Source organism: Geospiza fortis, unplaced genomic scaffold (assembly GCF_000277835.1).
Source record: "Geospiza fortis unplaced genomic scaffold, GeoFor_1.0 scaffold237, whole genome shotgun sequence".
Taxonomy (NCBI): domain Eukaryota; kingdom Metazoa; phylum Chordata; class Aves; order Passeriformes; family Thraupidae; genus Geospiza; species Geospiza fortis.
This window is the reverse complement of record NW_005054319.1, coordinates 4,598,398-4,619,050: the sequence shown is the minus strand read 5'-3', so window position 1 is coordinate 4,619,050 and position 20,653 is coordinate 4,598,398. Positions and strand designations below refer to the sequence as shown.

The 20,653-nt window shown below is 40.8% G+C and overlaps 2 protein-coding genes across 2 annotated transcripts in view; one reads left to right on the top strand and one right to left on the bottom strand.

The window, feature by feature from the left end:
• Window positions 1-4,379: 4,379 nt before the first annotated feature.
• LYRM1 (LYR motif containing 1) lies at window positions 4,380-9,976 on the top strand. The gene is made up of 4 exons (XM_031056581.1): window positions 4,380-4,514; window positions 6,779-6,937; window positions 7,933-8,025; window positions 9,636-9,976. The coding sequence occupies exons 2-4, from the start codon at window positions 6,779-6,781 to the stop codon at window positions 9,750-9,752; spliced, it is 369 nt and encodes a 122-aa protein (XP_030912441.1). The 5' UTR covers window positions 4,380-4,514; the 3' UTR covers window positions 9,753-9,976.
• Window positions 9,977-15,414: 5,438 nt separating this feature from the next.
• Window positions 15,415-20,653, bottom strand: part of DNAH3 (dynein axonemal heavy chain 3) — a 53,919-nt gene continuing 48,680 nt past the window's right edge. The window contains exons 58-62 of the mRNA XM_005420389.3: window positions 20,373-20,540; window positions 19,421-19,563; window positions 18,663-18,867; window positions 17,278-17,415; window positions 15,415-17,101 (exon numbers count right to left, since the gene is read on the bottom strand). Coding sequence (XP_005420446.3) covers window positions 16,748-17,101; window positions 17,278-17,415; window positions 18,663-18,867; window positions 19,421-19,563; window positions 20,373-20,540 — 1,008 coding nt within the window. The 3' untranslated portion in view covers window positions 15,415-16,747. The remainder of the gene's footprint in view (window positions 17,102-17,277; window positions 17,416-18,662; window positions 18,868-19,420; window positions 19,564-20,372; window positions 20,541-20,653) is intronic.

Genomic DNA, 20,653 nt, shown 5'->3' with positions numbered 1-20,653 from the left:
GTGGGGGCTCCCGGTGGGCAGTGCTCAGTGACCCACAGCGGTCTGTGACCCACAGTGCTCATTGAGCCACAGCAGTCTGTGACCCTCAGCAGTCTGTGACCAACCGCGCTCAGTGACCCACAGCACTCCAAGTCCCCAGTGCCCACAGTGCTCAATGTCCACAGGCCTTGGTGCCCTCAGCCTTCATCTACCCACAGGGCTCAGTGCCCAGTGCTCCCTGACCCAAAACAGGCTGTGACCCACAGTGGTCACTGACCTACAACGCTCAGTGCCCACAGCGCTCACTGACCCACAGTGCTCCCTGACCCACAGGAGGAGAAGGCAGCATCTTAAGCTGCGCCAATGGTTTAGGTTGGACACGAGGAAGAACATCCCAGAAAGGGTGATTAGAAGTGGGAATGGGCTGCCCAGTTTGCTGCTGGAGTCGCCATCCCTGGAGGTGTTAACAAAAGCCTGGACGTGCTCTGGTTGGCAGGGTGGGGTTTGGTCACACACTTGACTCAGTGGGCTCAGAGATCTTTAATAACTCACCTGATTCACAGCCCTCCATGCCCACAGCTGTGCTGTGGTTCTCAAATAGCAACTGAAAGTCATGTCTATCAATGAGTTTCATTGAGTGACCCTCAGAATTAAGCAGGAAAAGGGTCAGGGAGAATTTTGTCTCTGCTAGCATTAATATTTATACCTGTTCTTGAGCTTGGGAGCATTTCCAATGCTGGGAAATATTTCTATTCAGGCATTCAGTTGCATTTGGCTGGAAGCCAAGGTATGAATAAGGTGCATAAATCTATACTGGAGCTTGTGTCTATGTTGTTATATTTCTGTATGCTTCTATATTATATAAGCAAGGCCATCCAAGGATAGCTGAGAATTCATTTTCTCTGCTAAATTTCTCATTCTGCATTAAAATCTTTACTTATAAGTAATAGAGAACTAAATACACAGGAGAAGAAAATGGTATGAAAGCACGAACAACAGAGTTGGACAAGACTGGTAACAAGTTCATATTGCTTTAGAGTTTACCTGGACACTGTGCTTTTCATGAGAAAGCTAAGAAATAAGTAAAGCCATTTTTTTCATTTCCCTTCCCACAGTCTAAGTCAGCATTTCTGTTCTTCCTGAGGCTCCTGCAGCACAGGAGGCACTCCCAGGGCAAGTCTGTATGTCTTACTAAAACCAGATAATGCCTCGACCACCTCAGACTAAGAAAATGAAAACCCAGTGATGAAAAGCAACTAGAGTTAAGGGTTTCCACCTTCATTTATTCAAGTAAAAAAAAATTGTAGAACCTTAATTTTGTGCAAATTGGCTTATTTGAACTGACATAGGAAACAGTGATAAAATCCATGTCCTTGCTTTTACTATTTAATTATATTCTCTTTGCATGCAGTTTGCTTTTTCTGATCAAAAGGCTGCTCCATATGCAAAAGCAAGCTTAAAAGAGATCCAAGTTCAGTCAGGAATCTGAGGCACAGATAGAACAGCAGAGTTCCCATCCCAGCTGATGAACAATGTGAGTACAATGACTTAGGGAGTCTGGTTCAGAGGTGTTGATCGGGGTTTCAGATCACTTCAGTTTGCCAGCAGAAAGACATTGGCATGACAAAATCCTAAACCCTGTGAAAGTCTCCCTGCTTTTAGATACCATTACTGAATATCTTGGTTCAGTAACTTCATTCTTTTTCACCAAATCTGCATATATTTATGATTGCAGCTTGTAGATGGCAAGAGTGAGAAATAAATCTTTGAGTCAAATTGATGGGAATGTCTGGAAATTTACAGACTTGTGTCACTGGTAGAAATGAGCATGTAACACCATCACGGAAGAACGTGATCTTTCATTCTAGTCATTTTTCACCACGTGGAGATGGAATACTTTACTGTGATTGAGGTTTTGCTAGGATTTGGTTTTGTCTGAATATTTTAAAAAAAGTTATGAATGTTCAATCAAGAATGAAAATCAAATGAAATTTTCATTTTGCCAGTACATGCTGCAGCCACGTGTGGTCAGTGTTTGCAGGGTACTGTCACAGGCCACTGTGTCATTGATTTGAGTAAAAGAAGACAAAATTACTTTTGTGGAAACTAGGTTTTGAAACTTAATATTGCTGGAAGGCATGTGACGTCTCCAGCTATCACAGGAATCTGTGACCCTTTCTCTGCCCCCTGTGCCACAGGAACTCATTGTCTCAGTTGTTGTCCCTCAAGGAAATGACAGCCCAAACACGCTGCTGCCTTAGGAGCCACAGACTCATTGTGGCAGACTTGCATGAAAGATGAATATGGATTACTGACCTCTGTGCTGTGGAGAGCCCTGAAAGGAATGATTGATTATCTGCTGCATTAGCAGCAGGAGAGAGACTGCAGGTCACTTTTTAGCTAAGTGGCATCATTTAGCTCCTTAAAAAAAAAAACAGATATGTGAATTTTTCTGCATATCTTTAAATAAACATTAGCCAAAGAGGGCATTTGAAAATAGGAACTGTAGATTGGCATACAGGCTGGATCGTCTTATGGGCACATGGTATGAACATGGTGCTGTTCCCTACTACAGTGTTGATACATCAGGGTCTTGAATGACATCATTTACTTCAGTGACAGAGATGTGACCACAGCTTCATTTGGAAGGCAGTGAGCCCAGCACTTTGTCACTGTGTCTTTAGACTCCTTGCCAGTAGCAAACCAGCTGTCAAACAGAAGTTATGTTGCTGCTAAATAAAACATTTTACATCTGAGAAGTTCAAAGCTGCCTTTTCAAATTATTTCATGGAGAGTTTTGTTCCCCACCTCCCCTGAGCAAATCCAGTTTCAGCACCAGCACTAGGTGTGTGTTACTAACGTGTGCCCCAGTTAGCTGGAGTGTGAAAGAAGAGATCAATTGTTTTAAAATACTCTTTTTTCCCCATGGACTCTTCCTTTCAACCTTTATTTTCTAAAATCCTCTATGTAATCACTGCTGGCAGATTTTATGCTTAAAGTGAGTAACTAATGCTTAATTTGAGAAGAAAGTATGAAATAAAATAGACTTACAGCTTCACAAGAGGAGCTGTGCAGAGGAGGAAGGTGCTGGACATGTGTGACCGGGCAAGCATCCCCTGCTGGGAAGCAGCTGAGGTTTAGCTGCTCCTGGATCTGCAGTCAGTCTTGGTGCAGCCTGTCTGCTGCCCTAGCTGTGCTTTGACACTACACTCTTGGGGTCATTGCATAGTGCAGTTGGCAGATTCCTTTTATTATTTTTATATGAACTTCTAGTTTAAATTCTAGACAAGCCTGCAAATAGCAAAATAAGACTGGTGTTTCATTGATTTTTCAGATTATTGAACAACCATCTAACAATCCAAAGGAATGTCTGTTTGTTTCCTGAAAGAAAAGCCTACTGTGTTTTATAGTCTAAGGGACTATTTGTTTTAATTAACAGTGAAAAAAGTTTGCACGTTCATCATGCAGTGAGTCATTAAGTGCTCACATCTCCTTTGGAGTTTGGGTACAATGGGATGTTTCAGGTGCTTGATTGATAAGAGGGGGGTGTGTGGGACCGGCTCTGCCCACACCCAGCAGGGCTCCTCTGGGAGGCAGAGCTTGGCTCCCTCCAAAGCCCAGATTCCAGCACTGGGTCCCAACTGCGACCTGCTCTCTTCCCCTCTAACACACCTTCCTTTGTCCTCTCCCGGTTTGCTTTGTGGCAGTAAACAGCCGAAATTTGCTCAGCTAATACAATAGCCCTGTACTTTCTGCCAGAAACGCCTGTGGTTAACCTCTGTGGGCTGCATGCAGCAGTAAAATGAAGGGTGGTAGAAGTTAAACAATGGGTGTGACTACCACAAGATGGGTGTTAGTGGGAAAGTGGTGTAACATCCACTTAGTATTCCAGAGATGTGAAATATAATTATGATTTAAATGCCAAAGATGTAAGTTGAAAGATGAGTAACTACAAGGACATGAAAGCCTCCCTTATCTTCCTTTCTATCCCACTCAGAATCATTTTGCACACCCACAAAACTAATACAAGTGGTGTCACTTGATGAAATTGCACCTGATACATGACTTGTACCATCACTTACATTTCTGTCAGTGTGGGCACTGTTTATACCAAAGGAAAAATTCCAATCTCATTTACAACATTTTAAGTTGGAAGTAATTTTGCTCTCAGTGGAATTACTCCCTATTTATACTCCCACTCAGATCAGAATCTGACCCAGGCTTTGAATTTTGTCTTATTTGCTCTCATCGTCTCCTATCATAGACAGAAGTCCTCAATCTGCAAAGGGCTCCTCATATCTTCATTTATGTATCTTTGCAGAAATGGCTTATGAGCAGGTCTGTAATGATAAGAATTGTTGACTAAATGAGCCCTGGGAGCAGCTGGTTGCTGAGTAGAGATGAGAAGCTGCTTAATGTCTTTTACATCATCCAGCCTATGTGGGAAGGAGAGCAAGAATGCAGAAGGGCAGCCCATGATGAGGGGCTACACAGTTCTGTAGCAATTCCAGCACAGAGGAGTAAAGAACAAAAGAGTAAGTTGTTGGTGGGGGAGGGGGAGCAACTAGTGGGGAAAATAATTGTTGGTTCTAGACTTTTCAATAAAATCTTTCTAAACAGATTCTTGGTATGTCTAATATCCAAGGGCAGCAGGTGTAGTCAGCTCTGAACAAAAGGCATGTGCTGTCCCAAGCTGTCACTTTGGAAATTGTCTGATGCATAGATCAGAATTGAAACCTGTATTTTAAACATTTTTACCCCCAGGATTGTTCCTTTTATTTTCTCTTTGGATTACATGAAAACCTAACCTGTTATCACCTTCTCAGAGGTGACACCTTCAGATAAAAGCAGAGGAGGGATGTCAGGAGAGGTTCTAGGTGAGGCCAGGATTTGCGACTCTGCTTGTGCTAAGTTAACCCTTGTAACTGAACTGTTTCTTTTCTGTACAAAATATGCACCTAGCAGGGGGAAGCAGTGATTTCTCAGACACTGGTACAGCTATGCCTTCGTGTCTGACTGATTTCACTGCCTGAAATGGAGTGGATAAAGTGAAGCACTTACTCCAAACTGTTTGATGAGCTGGGACTACCTAGTTATATTATTGTGGAATTCATTTCTTAGAAATACTATAAACATTTACTAGAAGTACTTTCTGCTGTGTAGGAAGAATAATTTTCTATCTGGGGAAAAAGGATATGATTGGTTAAACATGTTAAAATACAAATAGCAAAACAAAAATAGCAAAAAAAATCTTAAGAATCAGAGAAAAATAGTTCCTGAAACCATGAAAAGTCTTTAGATGACATCAACAGTTAAGGTAAGGCTAGGAATTTATAGTTCAGTATTTTTTATGAAAAAGAACCATGAGCTTTGGCTCCTGTGTTCAGGTTGGCATCTGTAATTCCAACTTCAGGGGGGGAAAGAGGATCAGGAGCCACAGGAGGCTGGTTCTGGTCAGCCACTGGGCTGGAGCTCAAGAACAGCCTGAGAAGCCTTTGGCTTTAGCCCCTCTTTTACAACCCAGAATTGCCACAGACTGCAGGGATTTGAGGCACAGCACACTGCCAAATTTTGGGGGCTGCATTAGGAAGCAGCTTTTCCTCATGGCCAAGAGTGTGCTCCCTCCAGGGGGAAGGTCAGGCTGTCTGAGTTACTCTGCTCCAAACTGTCCATTCCCAGCACGCAGGTCTGATTGCAGGGTAGATTCACCCACAGTAATTAGAGCTCCAGGTTGGCAAATGGATCCTGATAGTCAGATAATGTCCTGTCCCTGACACTTGTTCCTCATTGCATCCATGTACTCACTTGGCAGTGCTGCTGCACCTTCCTTTGGCACAGTGAGGTACCTTTGACAGCTGCAGTGCCCCTTGAGCAGAAGTCATTGTTTCTGTTAATTTAATTCATGACTGAAATTTTGTCATCCAGAAGTGGATTTGTCTCAGGGATATTTGCGGTCTGTCATGAAACAGTGTAACCAGTTACATGATAAAATAGTCATTTACATAAAACAAGAATAAGATTTCATTCTTTCTTCTAACAAATAGTCTTATCACACCTGGAGGCTGATTCAGTGGGCTCAGCAGGTTCACAGCTCACTGAAAATCAAGGCATTCAGGAGTTTCCTAAATCCACAGTTAGTCTGCCTCTCCTGAGTGCTTAGATAAAATAGCTTTCATCACCTTTTCATCACCTCAAACTCCAGCTGAATCATTACTGCCATGGTATCACAAATAAGCCTCTCAGCCCCTGGAGCCTATACAAGTTTTCAGCAATATTGTGGTGATTTTAACATGTATTTCATTCACAGATTTGCAAAGATAGGGTCAGCATTGGTACAACAATGTCTCAGGAAGGGGGATGTGTAGAGTTTCGGTGACTTGCCCAATGTCTGTTGCAAAACATCAATGAAACAGAACCCAGGCATTCTCGTACCAGGCTTGATTCAGCAAAGCACTAAAACAAGTGCTTAACTTTGAGCAAGAGCTCAAGCTGTTTGAATGGAGATAGATTTAAGTATCTACATAAATACTTTGCTGGACTGAGTCTTCAACTTTCAACAGCTAATTATTGTTTACAGCCATTTCAGGGTTTTTTCATATAGCTTAGCGTATCTTTGGACAGCAGAAATATTTTTAAACTAATTTAATGGTGTGAACAAATGTCCAAATACTCAAATTTCAGTACTGATTGGTTTGACCACAAACTCCTGAAAAACTCACTTCCTTTTCAAACCAGGACACTGGCCTTTTGGCAACTCAAATGTTCGTGCACATGTTGGGGGGTTTGTCTTGTTTTTTAGATGACACCAGCCACTCGACAAGAAGTTCTCGGCCTTTACCGCAGGGTTTTGCGAATAGCCAGGACCTGGCAGTCAGCATCAGGACAGACAGAGGAAACCATGAGAGAGAAGGAGTACATCAGAAATGAAGCCAGAACGTTATTCCGAAAAAACAGAAACGTGAGTGTCCTCATGGTGTTGAATTTCCAAATTACTCTTCTATTGCTCTTTGCACTCTGTGGTTGGATGCTAAGATAGGAACGTAAGGGTTGAGTTCCCAAAATTTCATTCACCTTAAATGCTGTGTATTTGGGTTACAGTTTAAATATTATCCCTGAGAAAACTCAAACCTTATTTCAGCTCTTCATTAACTACTGTAGAAGTCTAAAAGGTCTTTTTTCAGTAAAAAAGTGCCAAGAAAAAATTAAATTCCAAAGATACTGCTTGTGTAATTGAAGCAGCTTTTGATCTTTACAAAGTTAGCTAAGTGTATCATTACCCATGCAATGGCAAACAGAACTCAGCAGCTTCTTTTTTTCTTTTCAAAGCAGCAATTATTGGCACTTCTTTTAAAAGAAGCGCTTTAATTTTTTTCTTAAGGAAGAAATTTCAAACCCTGGTAATCAAAGGCCCTTCTTGTAATTCGAGATCACAACACTTATTTATATCCCATATTGGTCTGGGATTAAATTGAAGTAATGCAAAATCAAAAAAAATTAATTTAAGTCATAATTCACACCACATTTCTCACTTCAAAGAGAGTTTCTGGATAGGATGATAACAGAATGTACACCAAGCAGTGTCTTTCCTTTCTCCACTGGTGACCTTGCAGAGTGACAAACAGATGAGCATGGTTTTTTCATAGATGTAGTAGTAGTTTGCATGTGTATTGTCTTCTTACCGAGAAAATACCATGTTTGGGTAAAAAACTCCTTCTGTAGCCTCAGTCCTGACAGCCTCTGGGCGTTAACATTCAGCACCATCAAGCCCAGAACTGCTGTGTCCAGGAAAATACCAATGATACCTTTTATGGGTGTGAAAAATACAATTCATTGTATCCTTGAGTTTGCCAAAAGAAGCTAAGGAAAGCCATATGCTGGGCATCATTTACACTTGAGCTTCCAATTGCTAATTACTGTACTCCTATAAAGCATTTGTTTGTCTGATTATCACAGGTCACTGATCCAAAGCTGATTAAGCAGTGCATAGAAGAATGTGAGGCAAGAATAGAAATTGGACTTCACTATAACATCCCCTACCCAAGACCTGTGAGTATAAATCACAAAGTCTTCACTGATACCTGCTGAGCTTTCCCTGTACAACAAAACCATCAGTTTCCATCACTCTCACTGCACTGCATTTTTAGATGAGCTGGCATTTAAATGTATGCTAAAGCAGAGCCAAATGTACATTGAGATGTTCTCTATCTTTCACTGTAAATTGGAGAATTTCTTCTCAAAATAAGGAGTCAAAGCCTAAATGGAATTGCATGAACTAAATTCCCAAGGCCTCTGAATATTTAGTCAACCAGTGAATATAGAGAAACATGGTAATGGAATCAAATAATAGAAGAGAATGAGAGAATAAAAATACCTAATTACATCTACCATAGGTACAATAACTTTTACAGCCTACATTACTGTTAACTGTTCTCCTGGTCACAAATCAGGTTTTATGAAATACCTCTCTGTGTTGCTGCTTCTTTTCCCTTCTTCCTACAGAAGAACATGTCCAAAATTACTGAAATGCTGGAATTAGCAGCAAAGTTTTCTAGTGCACCATTCAATAGTTTCCTCACTGCCCAGTCACTTCTGTCAGTAATACTTTACACTGCCTGCTATAGAGGCATCCTCTCTACTCCTGTTGATGAGTTTATATTCTCACATCTATAGTTCCCTTATCAAGGCAGTCATGGTCAAAATTAAATTTTATCTTTGTCAGATGCTTGCCTAGACTGTGGTCACTGTTACCATCTGTTTCAATATACAGAACAGCAATGCAAAGCTCGCAAACAATGTTCCTAGAAATGGGCCTAAAATGTGTGCTCTGCAGTGGTTTCAAAATCCCAGAGGATCTGCTCTCTCAGACAAACTGGATGATTATTATTTTTCAGATTCTAGAAATCTCTACTGCTGCTTTAGTCAGTGCTTTTACTACTATTTGCACCTAAACACCCATCTTAAAGGATGACAACCTCAGCAACAGTAACACCTGACTGCTACCACCTACATTTTTCAGTCATTTCAGGGTTACAGCTACATGATTCCCACTAACAGTCTTATGAAATATAAAGACTTTGTCAATCAAAGGAAGAGTCTGTCACCTATTGCTCCTTCTGCTTATGGAGTCAATGACATTGATTGTGCATTTTAATGTGTCATATATATATAATCATGACAGTAAAAAGGCAGCCTTTCAGTACATACAGTTTGGGGTTATTTTGTAACTTGTTAAGTAGGTATGAATAAATCACACAGTGATTCAAGACATTACTCAAGAATTTTTAGGGTTTCTAGTTCTTGCTGTTCTGGAACATTGTCAGCCATCCTATTTCATCAAGTATCATTGCAGTCTGATACCAAACTGCAAAACAAAGTTACTAAGGCCTTGCATATATAAGATTTTATTCAGGCCTAAAATAGATAGGATTTTAATAAACAGAACAATTAGTTCTGTCATAGTTACACCACCAATTAGTTCTGAAAGTTATACCACTAATCACTCCTCAGAGAGTGCTCCTCCTAGAAATCTAATAACCTGGCTTGAGACAATAGAGTTACCCTCTCCAAAGTGTGAAGAAATGATTTAAAACTCAGTGAAACTTAGTCTGTATTTTTCTTCCCAACATGCACCTAACTGGTGGGATTTTCTTTTCCAGATCCATCTGCCTCCTATGGGCCTTGCCCACAAACAAGGCCGTACATTGCGACACCAGGAAAAGTTAAGGAAGATTTCTAAGCCAATATATCTGAAATCCCATGATGAAGTTTCATAAGCCACCAATTTCATTTAAGCTGTGGTGTGTAATCACATCCTTTAAACTGTGAACTGCAATCCAGGTGATTTGTGTGCACGACTGTGAATAGTGTGGTCACTTGCTCACACATTTCCTGAGGCCAAAAAGCCAATTGATCCATTGTGTATGATGGACAAGGTTGGTTTAGTATTTATTACATGTCAACCACTGACTTGTCAATAAAAGTAACACTTTTTAATGAGTGAGGTGTGATACAAAGATTACTTTGACATCAGGACAAACTGCAGCAGGATTTCAAACTCTGTTTATCTGTAACAGGGTTCTCTGCGGGTTTGAGGGGTCTCTGTGCTCAGTTGTGACTCAGGACTGTGCCTTGTGTAAGGTCAGCCAAAATCAAGGAAGTCTGGGACAGTCAAGCAGGCACAGTTCCTCCAGAGCTTCTGAATGCCAGTGGGAATACAGTCACTGCAGCATGCACCTGCTCTCCTTCCTTCCTCCCTGCTCTGCCTGCTGTCCCTGGAGGAGAGCTCCAGTTTCACAGTACTCTTATGGGGAAGTTTTGTTTCTGGACAGTAGAAGAGACAGCAGAAGTGCCACTACTCCTTTGCAAACTGCAGAGGAGTGGCCTAGACTCTCTATGTCAGCTTTTTTCTCTCTTCCTTTGGAGAGGGTGTGGATGTGAAATGCAAAGTTTGGAATGCTATTACACAATTCTGAGTAAAACATTCCAGTGTTGGGTTCCTCAGGTTCCCATGTATGGACTGGCTGAAAACTCTGCCTTCAGGGTATCACTATGGGAACAAGCTTAGGATGCTTTGGTGTCCTCACTGTGTTTTCACATGGTCAGCTTTTCAGCATAATCAGCACACTGGCTTTCTCAACAATCATTTTAATTTTAGTGTTAATTTTGAACTCTTATGTTATGGATAGAACCCCAACTTTAGTAAAAGAAAGTATCTACAAGTGTGCTAAGTTTGAGGGGTATTTCTGTTTCCCGGGTGCCTCATGAATAGAAGTAAAATGAAATTAATTTTCTTTTCTTGGCCTACCAGTTGTTTTGGCTCCTTTGCAGTCCTCTGATTTTACCAGGCTGTTGACATGTTCTCTTCAGGAAAGCTGGGGGAGTCTTCCATCCTTCAGGCTTGAAATACCAGGGGCTCCAAGCTTGGACAAGAGCCACACTGTACTGGACACTACCTAAGCACAGTCCAGAGCAAGGACAACCTATTCCAGCCAGACTTTAATAGTGGCAAAAAAGAAGAAAAAAGCAAATTTGACATATGCATGTGTGTATGATTTCCTTTTAAAGTGAGAGAGATCGATGAAATCTCATTTCTGAGCTCACCAAGTCATTCAAAACTCTCCAAGCTCTAATAAACAATGACAAAGAAATAATGCTGTCTGCCTGAAAAGTAAGTTAGAACTGGTCCTGTGCAGAACAGACTGACAGTCCCTCCCCAAAGAATGCACTTTTAAGAGTGAAAAAAGTACAAGCAGATGAGAAAGTGTAAGAAAACAATGAGAAGAGTGAATCAGCATGACAGGTACTGGCTAGCCCAATTTCTCACTACCCTTTATGGCTCCAGTCCACAAAGGTCTCTATTCCCATATAATTATTTCCTGGGAATGCCTCATGTGGGGAGTAACAGGTAAAATGTCATTATTCTGTCAGTGGAAGCTTTGCAAATTTACTGCTGCCAGGAAGACACAAAACAAAACTCCTTTAGCCCAGGAAAAGGGGGATTGTATTAAAAAAGAAAAAAAAATTAACATGATTGCACACACTGCTTAATTCTTCATTGAAAGAAGTCTAAATACAAGCTAATCTGATATCCTAATTGTGATACAGCAGTGTAGGGATGCATCAACTGAGCCCAGCCAAAATGTGCAGAGGCAAGGGGTTTGAATGGAAGCTTAAGCTCACTCTTTGTCATTAAACTATCATTGAATCTTTTGAATTGCTGAAGTTCATGTGACTAATGAAGGTCCTGATGCTCTGACACATCAGGTGAATAAACAGCCATGGAAATGAGCAGTCTAAATTTACTGTCTGTGTTACAGTCACAACTCTTTCCTAAGCACATACTGTAAGATGTAGATTATTTCCAAAGAACAGCCCTAAAATTACAGAAGATTTACACCAAATTGAAATAACAACAGGAGTTTGAGTTTACTTCTGAAGGAAAGTGCAAAGAAGCAATTTTTAAAAGGTTCAAAACCCCTCAAGTAACTCAAATGAGTATCCACTTTCTTAACTGAGAAACCAGCAAGTAACAGCATCACATTATTTGAGGTGCCTTAAAATGCTAGACAGCCTAATAATTCTTCAAAGGGGTTGAAAAATTATTAACTGGTGCTTCATCCTCATTACTCTCCATCACCAGAAGGCAAAGACTGAAATTTGTTAAAACCTCAGGCTGTTCAGCTGAAGGAAGGATTAGATCAGCTCTTTTTTCAAGTCTAGAGAGCAAACCCTTTCTTACATAGCTTAAGTTAGTCAGTATGGAAAGAAGAATCTAAATAGAGTCCTTTGATTTTGGAGGTCAAACTGACCAACTACCATTCTGAGGGAGTTTCATAAAAAAAATTCATCTGCAACTCAGTCCAGCAGGTAGGCAGACATCTCAGCTGGTACTCTTGTATTAGATGCCAAGGCCCTTAAACTTCTGTCAAGAAGTATCCCAATGATTGCACAATATGTCATTCCTGCACATTAATTTTACTTGCAAAAACAGGTTGTCCTAAAATGCCTCTGCTTTCTGCAGAATTTGTGATGCACTGGATTCACCCAGTCAGTGTACACTCTGTCCTGTACTTGCTGAACCTTCTCTTACTCCCCTTCCAGTAAATACTGTCATTTTCCAATTTATCAGCCTAGTCAGGAGATGCTTTAGAATAATTTACAAGAAAATGGTGACATTAACTTCATATTCTTCAGAAATAAAAGTCCTGAGTCAGTTGTATGAACTCTCCTGCAAGCCCACGGGTAAGCAAGGCAGTGATAATTTGTTGACACAGTATCTGGCCTTGAATACCTAAATAACACCACCTTTCTGCAAGTTCTGTCCCTAAATCCATCATTACTGAGGTTGTAATTTATGAAGCTGTGCACCTACAACTAACATTAGCAAGCACACAACCTTTTAAGAAGATGGACCTGGCACCTCCTTACTGAATCACCCCCTCCATGTGGTCTGGGGGTGAGGAAATGCTCATTTTGCTGCAGCAGCTCCCCAGGGTGGCATCACAGCACCAAAATGTTACCTGACCCATCTTCCTACCAATACCAGCTGCTTCTGGTAATACCTTTCAGGTGGGAAGAAGATAAGATAAACTGGACCTTGCTGTCTGGGCCCTACTGTGTATCCATCAGAAACGGTACCAGTAACATCCAGCTTTTATCCACAGACAGAAAGGTCACTTATTGGATCATACCTATACATTCATTTCCAAGAATGCTAATTAGAGCAGAGACCTGCAACTTTCACTAGTAACTCTAATCCTATTAGGCTCAATAGTCTAGCTGTAAGTGGAAGAATTTGGAGTCTTTGTATTGTCTTCTGCTTTTTCATTGTATAATGTTCCCTTTAACAGCCCAGCAGTGTTAAAATCCACAGGGGTAGTACTTTCTAAAAAGAATTTTTGTCTAGATAAGAGGAAGGTTTCAGTCTCCTAAGAAAATGTACAAACCCTGTCTGTCTTACAGCATCCCTAGTTGGAAATCTGTCTCTGCTAAGGGAAAAATACCTCTTGCTCTGTAATGCATTTTTTTCCATCTGCCTTGAGTTATTACCAAGGCTGTAAATCTACAATTTGAAGTAATTACAGGTGGGGTTTGTGGCTTATTTAATGAGTGCTTCTAATTAAGAAATGAAAATTCTAAACCTGTGAATCCAAGGATTCTAATACTACTATTACAACGTACTTAGTTTGTCCAAAAATTTTTCACATTTCTATCATATCCAACCAGCAGCTGAGTTGCCTTTTTTCTAAATGCATCTCAGCCAAGAAAGGCTGTGAATTCTAATGTTTAGCCAGTTTATCATTCTCCAGGAAGGTCTAGACAATGCTAAGGAAATAAGGTTGGGAAGCTCATTTCAAAGAACCACAGAAAATTGTCTCTTAAGACAGATATCCCTTGACAGTAAATTCCATTACTTTTTCTGTGCTAGGGAGGGCAGCCTAGGAAATCACGTAGTGCTGTAATCATCAGCTAAAGCAGGTCAGCCATGCCTGATCCCTGGTGAAGGGGATGCACAAGCCCTCTCTCACAGACTGCTCTCTTATCTATATAATTTTTATCATGTCTGCAAAAACTTAAAATACATCTTTAATGACATTCCAAGAGATGCCTTCATATCAAATCTAAACATCAGCACACAGGCAGCATTTAGAAAATCAACACAGTGATAAGGACATTGCACACATGTCATAGCAAAGTCACTGTATACTCACAAGAACTACAACTGTGTCATTTAATAAACTATCAATTACTGTTTGTTCACAAAAAGGGATTAACAAGCAGTCCATATGGTAATCTGTTACACAGATTTTTAAGTTTAAAAGTAATTGATCTCCATAAAATATAATTTAGTTAGTGAATCTGACTTTTAAAAAATGGTTTAATTTAGAGGACTGTTTGCAAGACTAGTATTATCTACAAGAGGATTGACAAACCTTCATTTTAGAGTTAATTGTTGTTGGCCCAGCCTCCCTTTCAGCAGGTGAGGTGTCACCAGTCTGAGCAGAAAGATCCTTCTGAGAGCAGTGACTGAGCTGATCAATCCATAGGGAAGGATCTGACAGTCAGGTCTTGCCCCTGTGGCCTGCACACAGAGCTTCCACACGAGGAGGCTCACGACTGGTTTGTGACAGCCAGTCTGACACCACAGTCACCTAATTAGTGATCTGAACTGTTGATGCAATTACAACAATTAGATGCAGACATTCAAAAAATACAGTAATCACCACAATGCTTTTTAAAATGCATAATACATTTCCATTAATTTAAATTATATGAAAACTACAAATTATCTCTCTTATGAAGTCTAAGAAAATAATTTTTTCAATAACCAATTTTAATTAATTTATTTATAGAGCTACTGAAACATGATTCTGTTCTTAAAAACTGTTGTCTGTTTGGATGAGTGTGCTGTAACATTCATAAACAAGTTTTATTTTGGTATAGGTGCCAAATATAATTTAGTCTAATTTGTTAAGAGTAGTTTCTTCCTCTCAGTAATTTGAAACACCTGCACATCTCTGTCCCTTTTATTAAAACAAATATCCTTTAGGTGTCCTGGCCTGACATCTTTGCTCTACTCCCACATACCAGTGATGCCCCAAATGCCTGGTGCTGGACTGCTAATGAGGTGTCAGGTGTGGTGCATGGAGCTGCTGTTTACCTGTGCACCTTCCTGCAGAGCAGCACTGCACACACACCCCCAACACTGCTGCCTGACCTTGCAGTACCATTCTTAACAGTTACTGTTTTATGAATATCTGCATAAAACAAACCAGTGGTTAATAAAACAATAATGAACTGCTTTCACCTAAGGACAACACAACAGACAAATTCCTCTGACAACAACTGTGGCTTTTAAGGAGTTGTAGCAGCATCCCTTAATGCTTAGAGCAGGATACTGGGAATTGCCAGTGATGGCTGAATCTCTGACTTTGTGAGGCCTCCAGCAAGTCATTAAAATGCTGCAATTTGGGCAATGAAAAAAAAATACAAGACCCCAAATTAGTGTATGTCTGTTTAGTGCATGTTTTTTTAAATGTTTGCCTTGATCTTTGTGCTTCTCTTGTCCTGTGTACACAACAAGTCTAATGATGCATCTTTAGTACCTTCTTGGCATGCTGTGGGGAGTAGTTAATGACTGCACAGCTCTTTGAAGATGTTCAGGCTATTTTATTTTTAATTAATGTTTGCAAGCTACTTTGAGCTTCTCTGATGAAAGGGCTTAAACAAGTACAAAATTTCAGGCAGTTATGAGTCCAACATGCAAGACAGCAAGATGAGGAAGTTGGGGTAGAGTCAATTTTCCTCACTCTGGCTGGTATGGGGCTGTGTTTTGGATTGTGCTGAACACTGGGTTGATAACACAGAGATGTTTTTGTTATTGCTGAGCAGGGATTGCACAGAGCCAAGGCCTTTTCTGCTTCTCATACAGCCAGGCTGGAGAGGAATTTGGGGGTGCCTGGGAAGGTGGGAGGAGACATGGCCAGGACAGGTGACCCCAAATGAGCAAAGGGACATTGCAGACCATGTGACATCATGATCAGTGTGTAAAGTGGGGGAGAAGAGGGGGATATTTAGAGTGATGGCTTCCCAAGTCACCATTACATGTGATTGGCTCCTGCTCTCCTGGGAATGGCTGAACACCTGCCTGCCTGTGGGAAGCAGGGAATTAATTGTTTTGCCTTGTTTGTGTGCATGGTTTTTGCTTTCCCTATTAAACTGTCTTTATCTCCCCCCATGAGATAGTGGGGGGTGAGTGGCTGTGTGGGGCTGCACTGCTGGCAGGAAGTAAAGTGAGAGTGTGGGAGAAAGAAAACAGCTCCATGTACCAGGTACCTGGAATGTGTAGGTAAATAATATTGAAAAAAAAAGAAGAAGTCATATGGCACAAGCATACTGTTCTGAGAAATGGCAGCTCCCAATACACGGGCTGTGGAGAAGTTTTCCATGGAAATTCTGACACATCATCAAGGAATGACTACAGTTTTATAATACAGCTTGGGGAGTTCATTCTGTCTGAGGACTGGAGGATTGGTTTCATATGTTGACAACAGAATATTCTCATCTCCTCCCTCCTTGTCCTACATACTCCTGAGACACCAAAGTGGTAGGCAAATCCACAATCCTTTTGCAAGAGTTGTAAAGTAGATTCCCTGTAAAATCAGCATCAAAACTCTTAGGCCCAATTTCATTGAAAAAAAAACAACAAACCAGCCATGCAGCCATTGAGGTGTAAAGCAGATCTTTACAATCCCAATATTGCACCCTCTCAGTCATCCAGCTGGCACAGGGCTGCCACACCTCTATTTATCCAGTGTTTCTGGGGCTTGTCAGAAGGGAGTTCAATGGACAGAACATAGTTGGTTGAGTGCCCAGTGGTGGATAAGACACCTCTTCTTTCACTTGTCTTGTACACAGGGCATGAATAGATGTTCTCATGAAGAAACTTGGAACTTTCTCCAGGTTTCAGCCATATTATGGGCAAAGGATCATAGAGGATTTTTGGTAGTGATTCTCCAATTACCAAGGATTCTCTATCCCATCGTGCACCTTCCAAAAAAAGGCCTCTCACATAAGCCCCATCTTCTGGCATTTTCTCCATTGTGTGCTCCTGTTTCATCACCTGGAATGATTAAACCATTGCTTGATTTTATCTGGAGTATACTAAACCCTGTAAGTGACAGTCTGAAATTGCTCCTTTAAATAAAATACCTTTACATCTGAAAACTCTATTTCTTGCTGCTCAAGAACATGTTCAAGCTGTTCAAGAAAAACAAAACTCTTCTGCATTTTTCTTACCTCAAACTCAAATCCAATGTGGTCAATTGGGATGGTGTATTTTCGGGCAAAGTTTTGTAAAACACCAGTCAAAAAAGACTGAGTGAAGAAGAATCCTGAGAGCCAAAAGACTGTGGGTGGCCCCTTGTCAACCCAATCCTGAATAAGGAGAGAGAAAACAAATGTAAGAAAAAATCCAATGTATTTGTGGCTTCACTGTGCCAATTCACCAGAAAAGGAAGTCTTTTCAGATACACTCAAACAGCACAATGAGATCTAAGCCTTGATGGGACCTTCTGCATCTTTCCATCAATTTTGTTTTTCAGAGACAACAAGTCACAGAAGTCAATTTTTTAGGATGACAACAAAATAATCACTCATTCTGAAACAACCAAAACTCAGTGCTACTAGAAAAATTTCAGAAAGTAGCATAAGCATGTTTTGTTTAGTCTAGATAGTGACCTCTAAAAACAATAGAAGTGATTGAATTTGGACACTTTTACCAAAATACTTTCTTTTACAGTCTTGTAAACACCAATTTCCTAACATGAAAAAAGGCCAAATTCTTTCCCATTCTTCACTGATCAATATCTCTTCACTGATCACTGTGAGGGTACTCACTAAGCCTACTCATCAGATCCTAGCAGAGGAAATCATTCCTGTACAAAGATGCCACACAAGGAGGTCTTGGACCTTGTCCACACAATGCAGTAGGAAAAAGTAAAACAAGGGTAAAATGTCTACCTACGCTACTGTAGGCTATTTGGAGTCCAAATGCTCTGATCCAGCAAACAGGAAACTCTGCCATTTCTGTAAGTCTCAAACATTTCTTCCCAGCTTCCTCCTCTCCTGACTTCTATGGGGTTTCACTACATCTCAGTATCTCACTATTTAAGGTACACCCAAAATTTTAAGTAGTTTTAAGAGTGCAAGAGAAATAATGAAATGGCAAGTTAAAAATAAGATATCCTGTTCAAAAAGTGTGTGAAAGTGGTGTCACATTTTATGAAACTTGAAAGATATTTACAGACACGTATATGAAATTTCATAGTGCCTGTTATGCAGAAGTTCTAATGCATTCTCACACCCAGCTCGGTGTCCTTTCAGCAAGGAAGTCATTAAGACACCAATTCAAACTAAAATGAACCTTCTAGAAATAGAAGGATGGAAACCACCAAAAGCAGCACTGGATTAGCACCAAGGGATCACACTCCCAGCTCACCCTGAGCAATTGCCCAGCTGACTGCAGTGCCTCTAATGCAGAGTGCATTTGGCCAGGAGTGTGGGTGAGCAGCTCACAGCCTGGAGCTACCCAGGGGCTGCTGAGCAAGGACAGCACTGACACATTCTCCCCATCCACCTTCCAACTACAACTCCCCAGACCCCTCAGGGTCAGCTGAGCAGACCTGGAAGAACTCCAAGCGACAGAGGAGATCGGACACATAACTTCCCAGAGGCTTCAGGGATGGATAGGATTTGGCAGCCCACATGGATGGCACTTTTCCCATTAGCATGCTGTTGAAAACATCTTCAAGCTCAGAAGACATCAACACTTGGCCTTTAATGGCTTTGCCTATATTAATGAGGCTGCTCCGAACAACTTCAGTAAGCCTTGAGAGAAAACAAAGGAATTGTCATTATTTACTTCTTACTACCTGGCTAAATAACCCTCAGGCCAACTTGAATGAAGGACTGATAGAGGTAGTAAATATCCTGCCAGAAATTCCTTATCTCACCTGTAGTTATCAAAATTCTTACTTAACTTTAGAAAAGCAAACAAGTGAGAGACACACACACAAATAAAAGACAGTGAAAACTTTCACTCTAGACAAGGGAAATCAAGTGACAAGAGCTTTAGAGCTTGAAGCACTCACTGTCATAGTGTGCTGTGAATACTGGGGCTTGGGTATCACAAAGACTAAAGCAGGCTGCTCTACCTCAGCACAACAAACCCAAATGTGATTTAAGTTCACCCTCCAAGAACACAAGTACTATTGCTATATTCAGGTAGTCAGCTGCAGCTTCCAAGTCTTTTCAAAAGATTCATCCAAAGCAGAATCTAACATGTTAGGGAAAAGGTATTGTAAAAGGCTTGTTTAATGCTTGTGAGCAGCTAGCACCAATGAACACAAGAATATTTCATACACAAAACACTGGGCCATACCTGTTAAATCGAATTAGTTCTTGCCTAAGAACTGTGTTCATGGACTCTTCATAAAGTACTGGGTATGCCTTCATCACTTCTTCCATATCAAAACTACTTGGTAGTTTGGATAGGATGTCCTGTGCCAAATCTTCAACAACTTCCTGAAGTCACAAGTTTGCAGTGAATAACAAATATCCCTTTTTCCCCTTCCTATTTTTATTGAATAAATTCCACAAAACACTATGGATTTTATATTTTTCTGTATAACCACATAGGTGTTTTAGTCAATTTTCCTAAAGATACAGTGTTTTTATGCTCTTACTCACTTTGAGCATCATCCTGTCTGTCTCTGCATGTGCCTGCTTGCTCCTTCCTTCTCAATAATATTAAATTTGTTAGTAATTTTTAATTTGCAGCAAGGTTTTAGGCAATTTCTAAGGAGACAGGCAGGAGAGCAGACAAGCACAATCCTATTTCTGCCACAGTGAAGGACAAGACAAAGCATGCAGCATGAGCAAAATAAGGGGAAGACCCCATGAATAACCCAGCCACAAGAGAAGCTTTACTTACAGAATATTAGACATCAGAGAATATGATCACTAGACAACCCTGCAGGAAATGAGGCTCCATCAATCCCACTTTTCAAGAATCCACTTGTGTATAAAATATAGAAAGTCAAATCTGAGAGGCTTGAAAGGTTATTTATCCATATCCCAAAGGGGCATGGATTTGGCCTGAGTAAACTGAGCTGCCAGGACCTGTGGTGTTAATCTGTTTGAATGCAAAGTCATGAAGGTATCTTCCATCTTTAAAGTTGCTATGCCAAATCCATCTGCTTCTCTACAGGGACATTCACATCTACTCCCAGAGCTACAGACATGAGATGAGAGGTGTTGGATTACTCTGAGACCTAGGACATGCCAGGCAAGGGCCTTTCCAGAGTGCAAATTGATCTTCCTTCCCCACTTACCTGAGGGGACTTGCCAGCTCCTCCTGCTTCTCTAGGCAAAGTCAGGAGCACTGCATGGAAAAGCTGGTTGGTCTCCTGGTTATCCTTGGTGATGTCTGCATTCTCATGAAGCCCAAACACTTCAGGGTGTGTTGTAATTGGCAAACTTCGTATGTACTCAATGTAAGACTGTAAAACAAACATTTAGATACCAGACATCATATAATGTGATAGTCATAAATGATCCAACTGGGAAAGAACCTTCCCATTTACAACTAAAGATGGCAGTTCCCTGTCAAACA

Excerpts from the sequence above, each read along its gene's own strand:
- LYRM1 (XM_031056581.1), top strand. The coding sequence starts at position 6,779 with ATGACACCAGCCACTCGACAAGAAGTTCTCGGCCTTTACCGCAGGGTT. Across the intron at positions 6,938-7,932 it reads TATTCCGAAAAAACAGAAAC|GTCACTGATCCAAAGCTGAT; the intron begins GTGAGTGTCCTC and ends TGATTATCACAG. Across the intron at positions 8,026-9,635 it reads ACATCCCCTACCCAAGACCT|ATCCATCTGCCTCCTATGGG; the intron begins GTGAGTATAAAT and ends TTTCTTTTCCAG.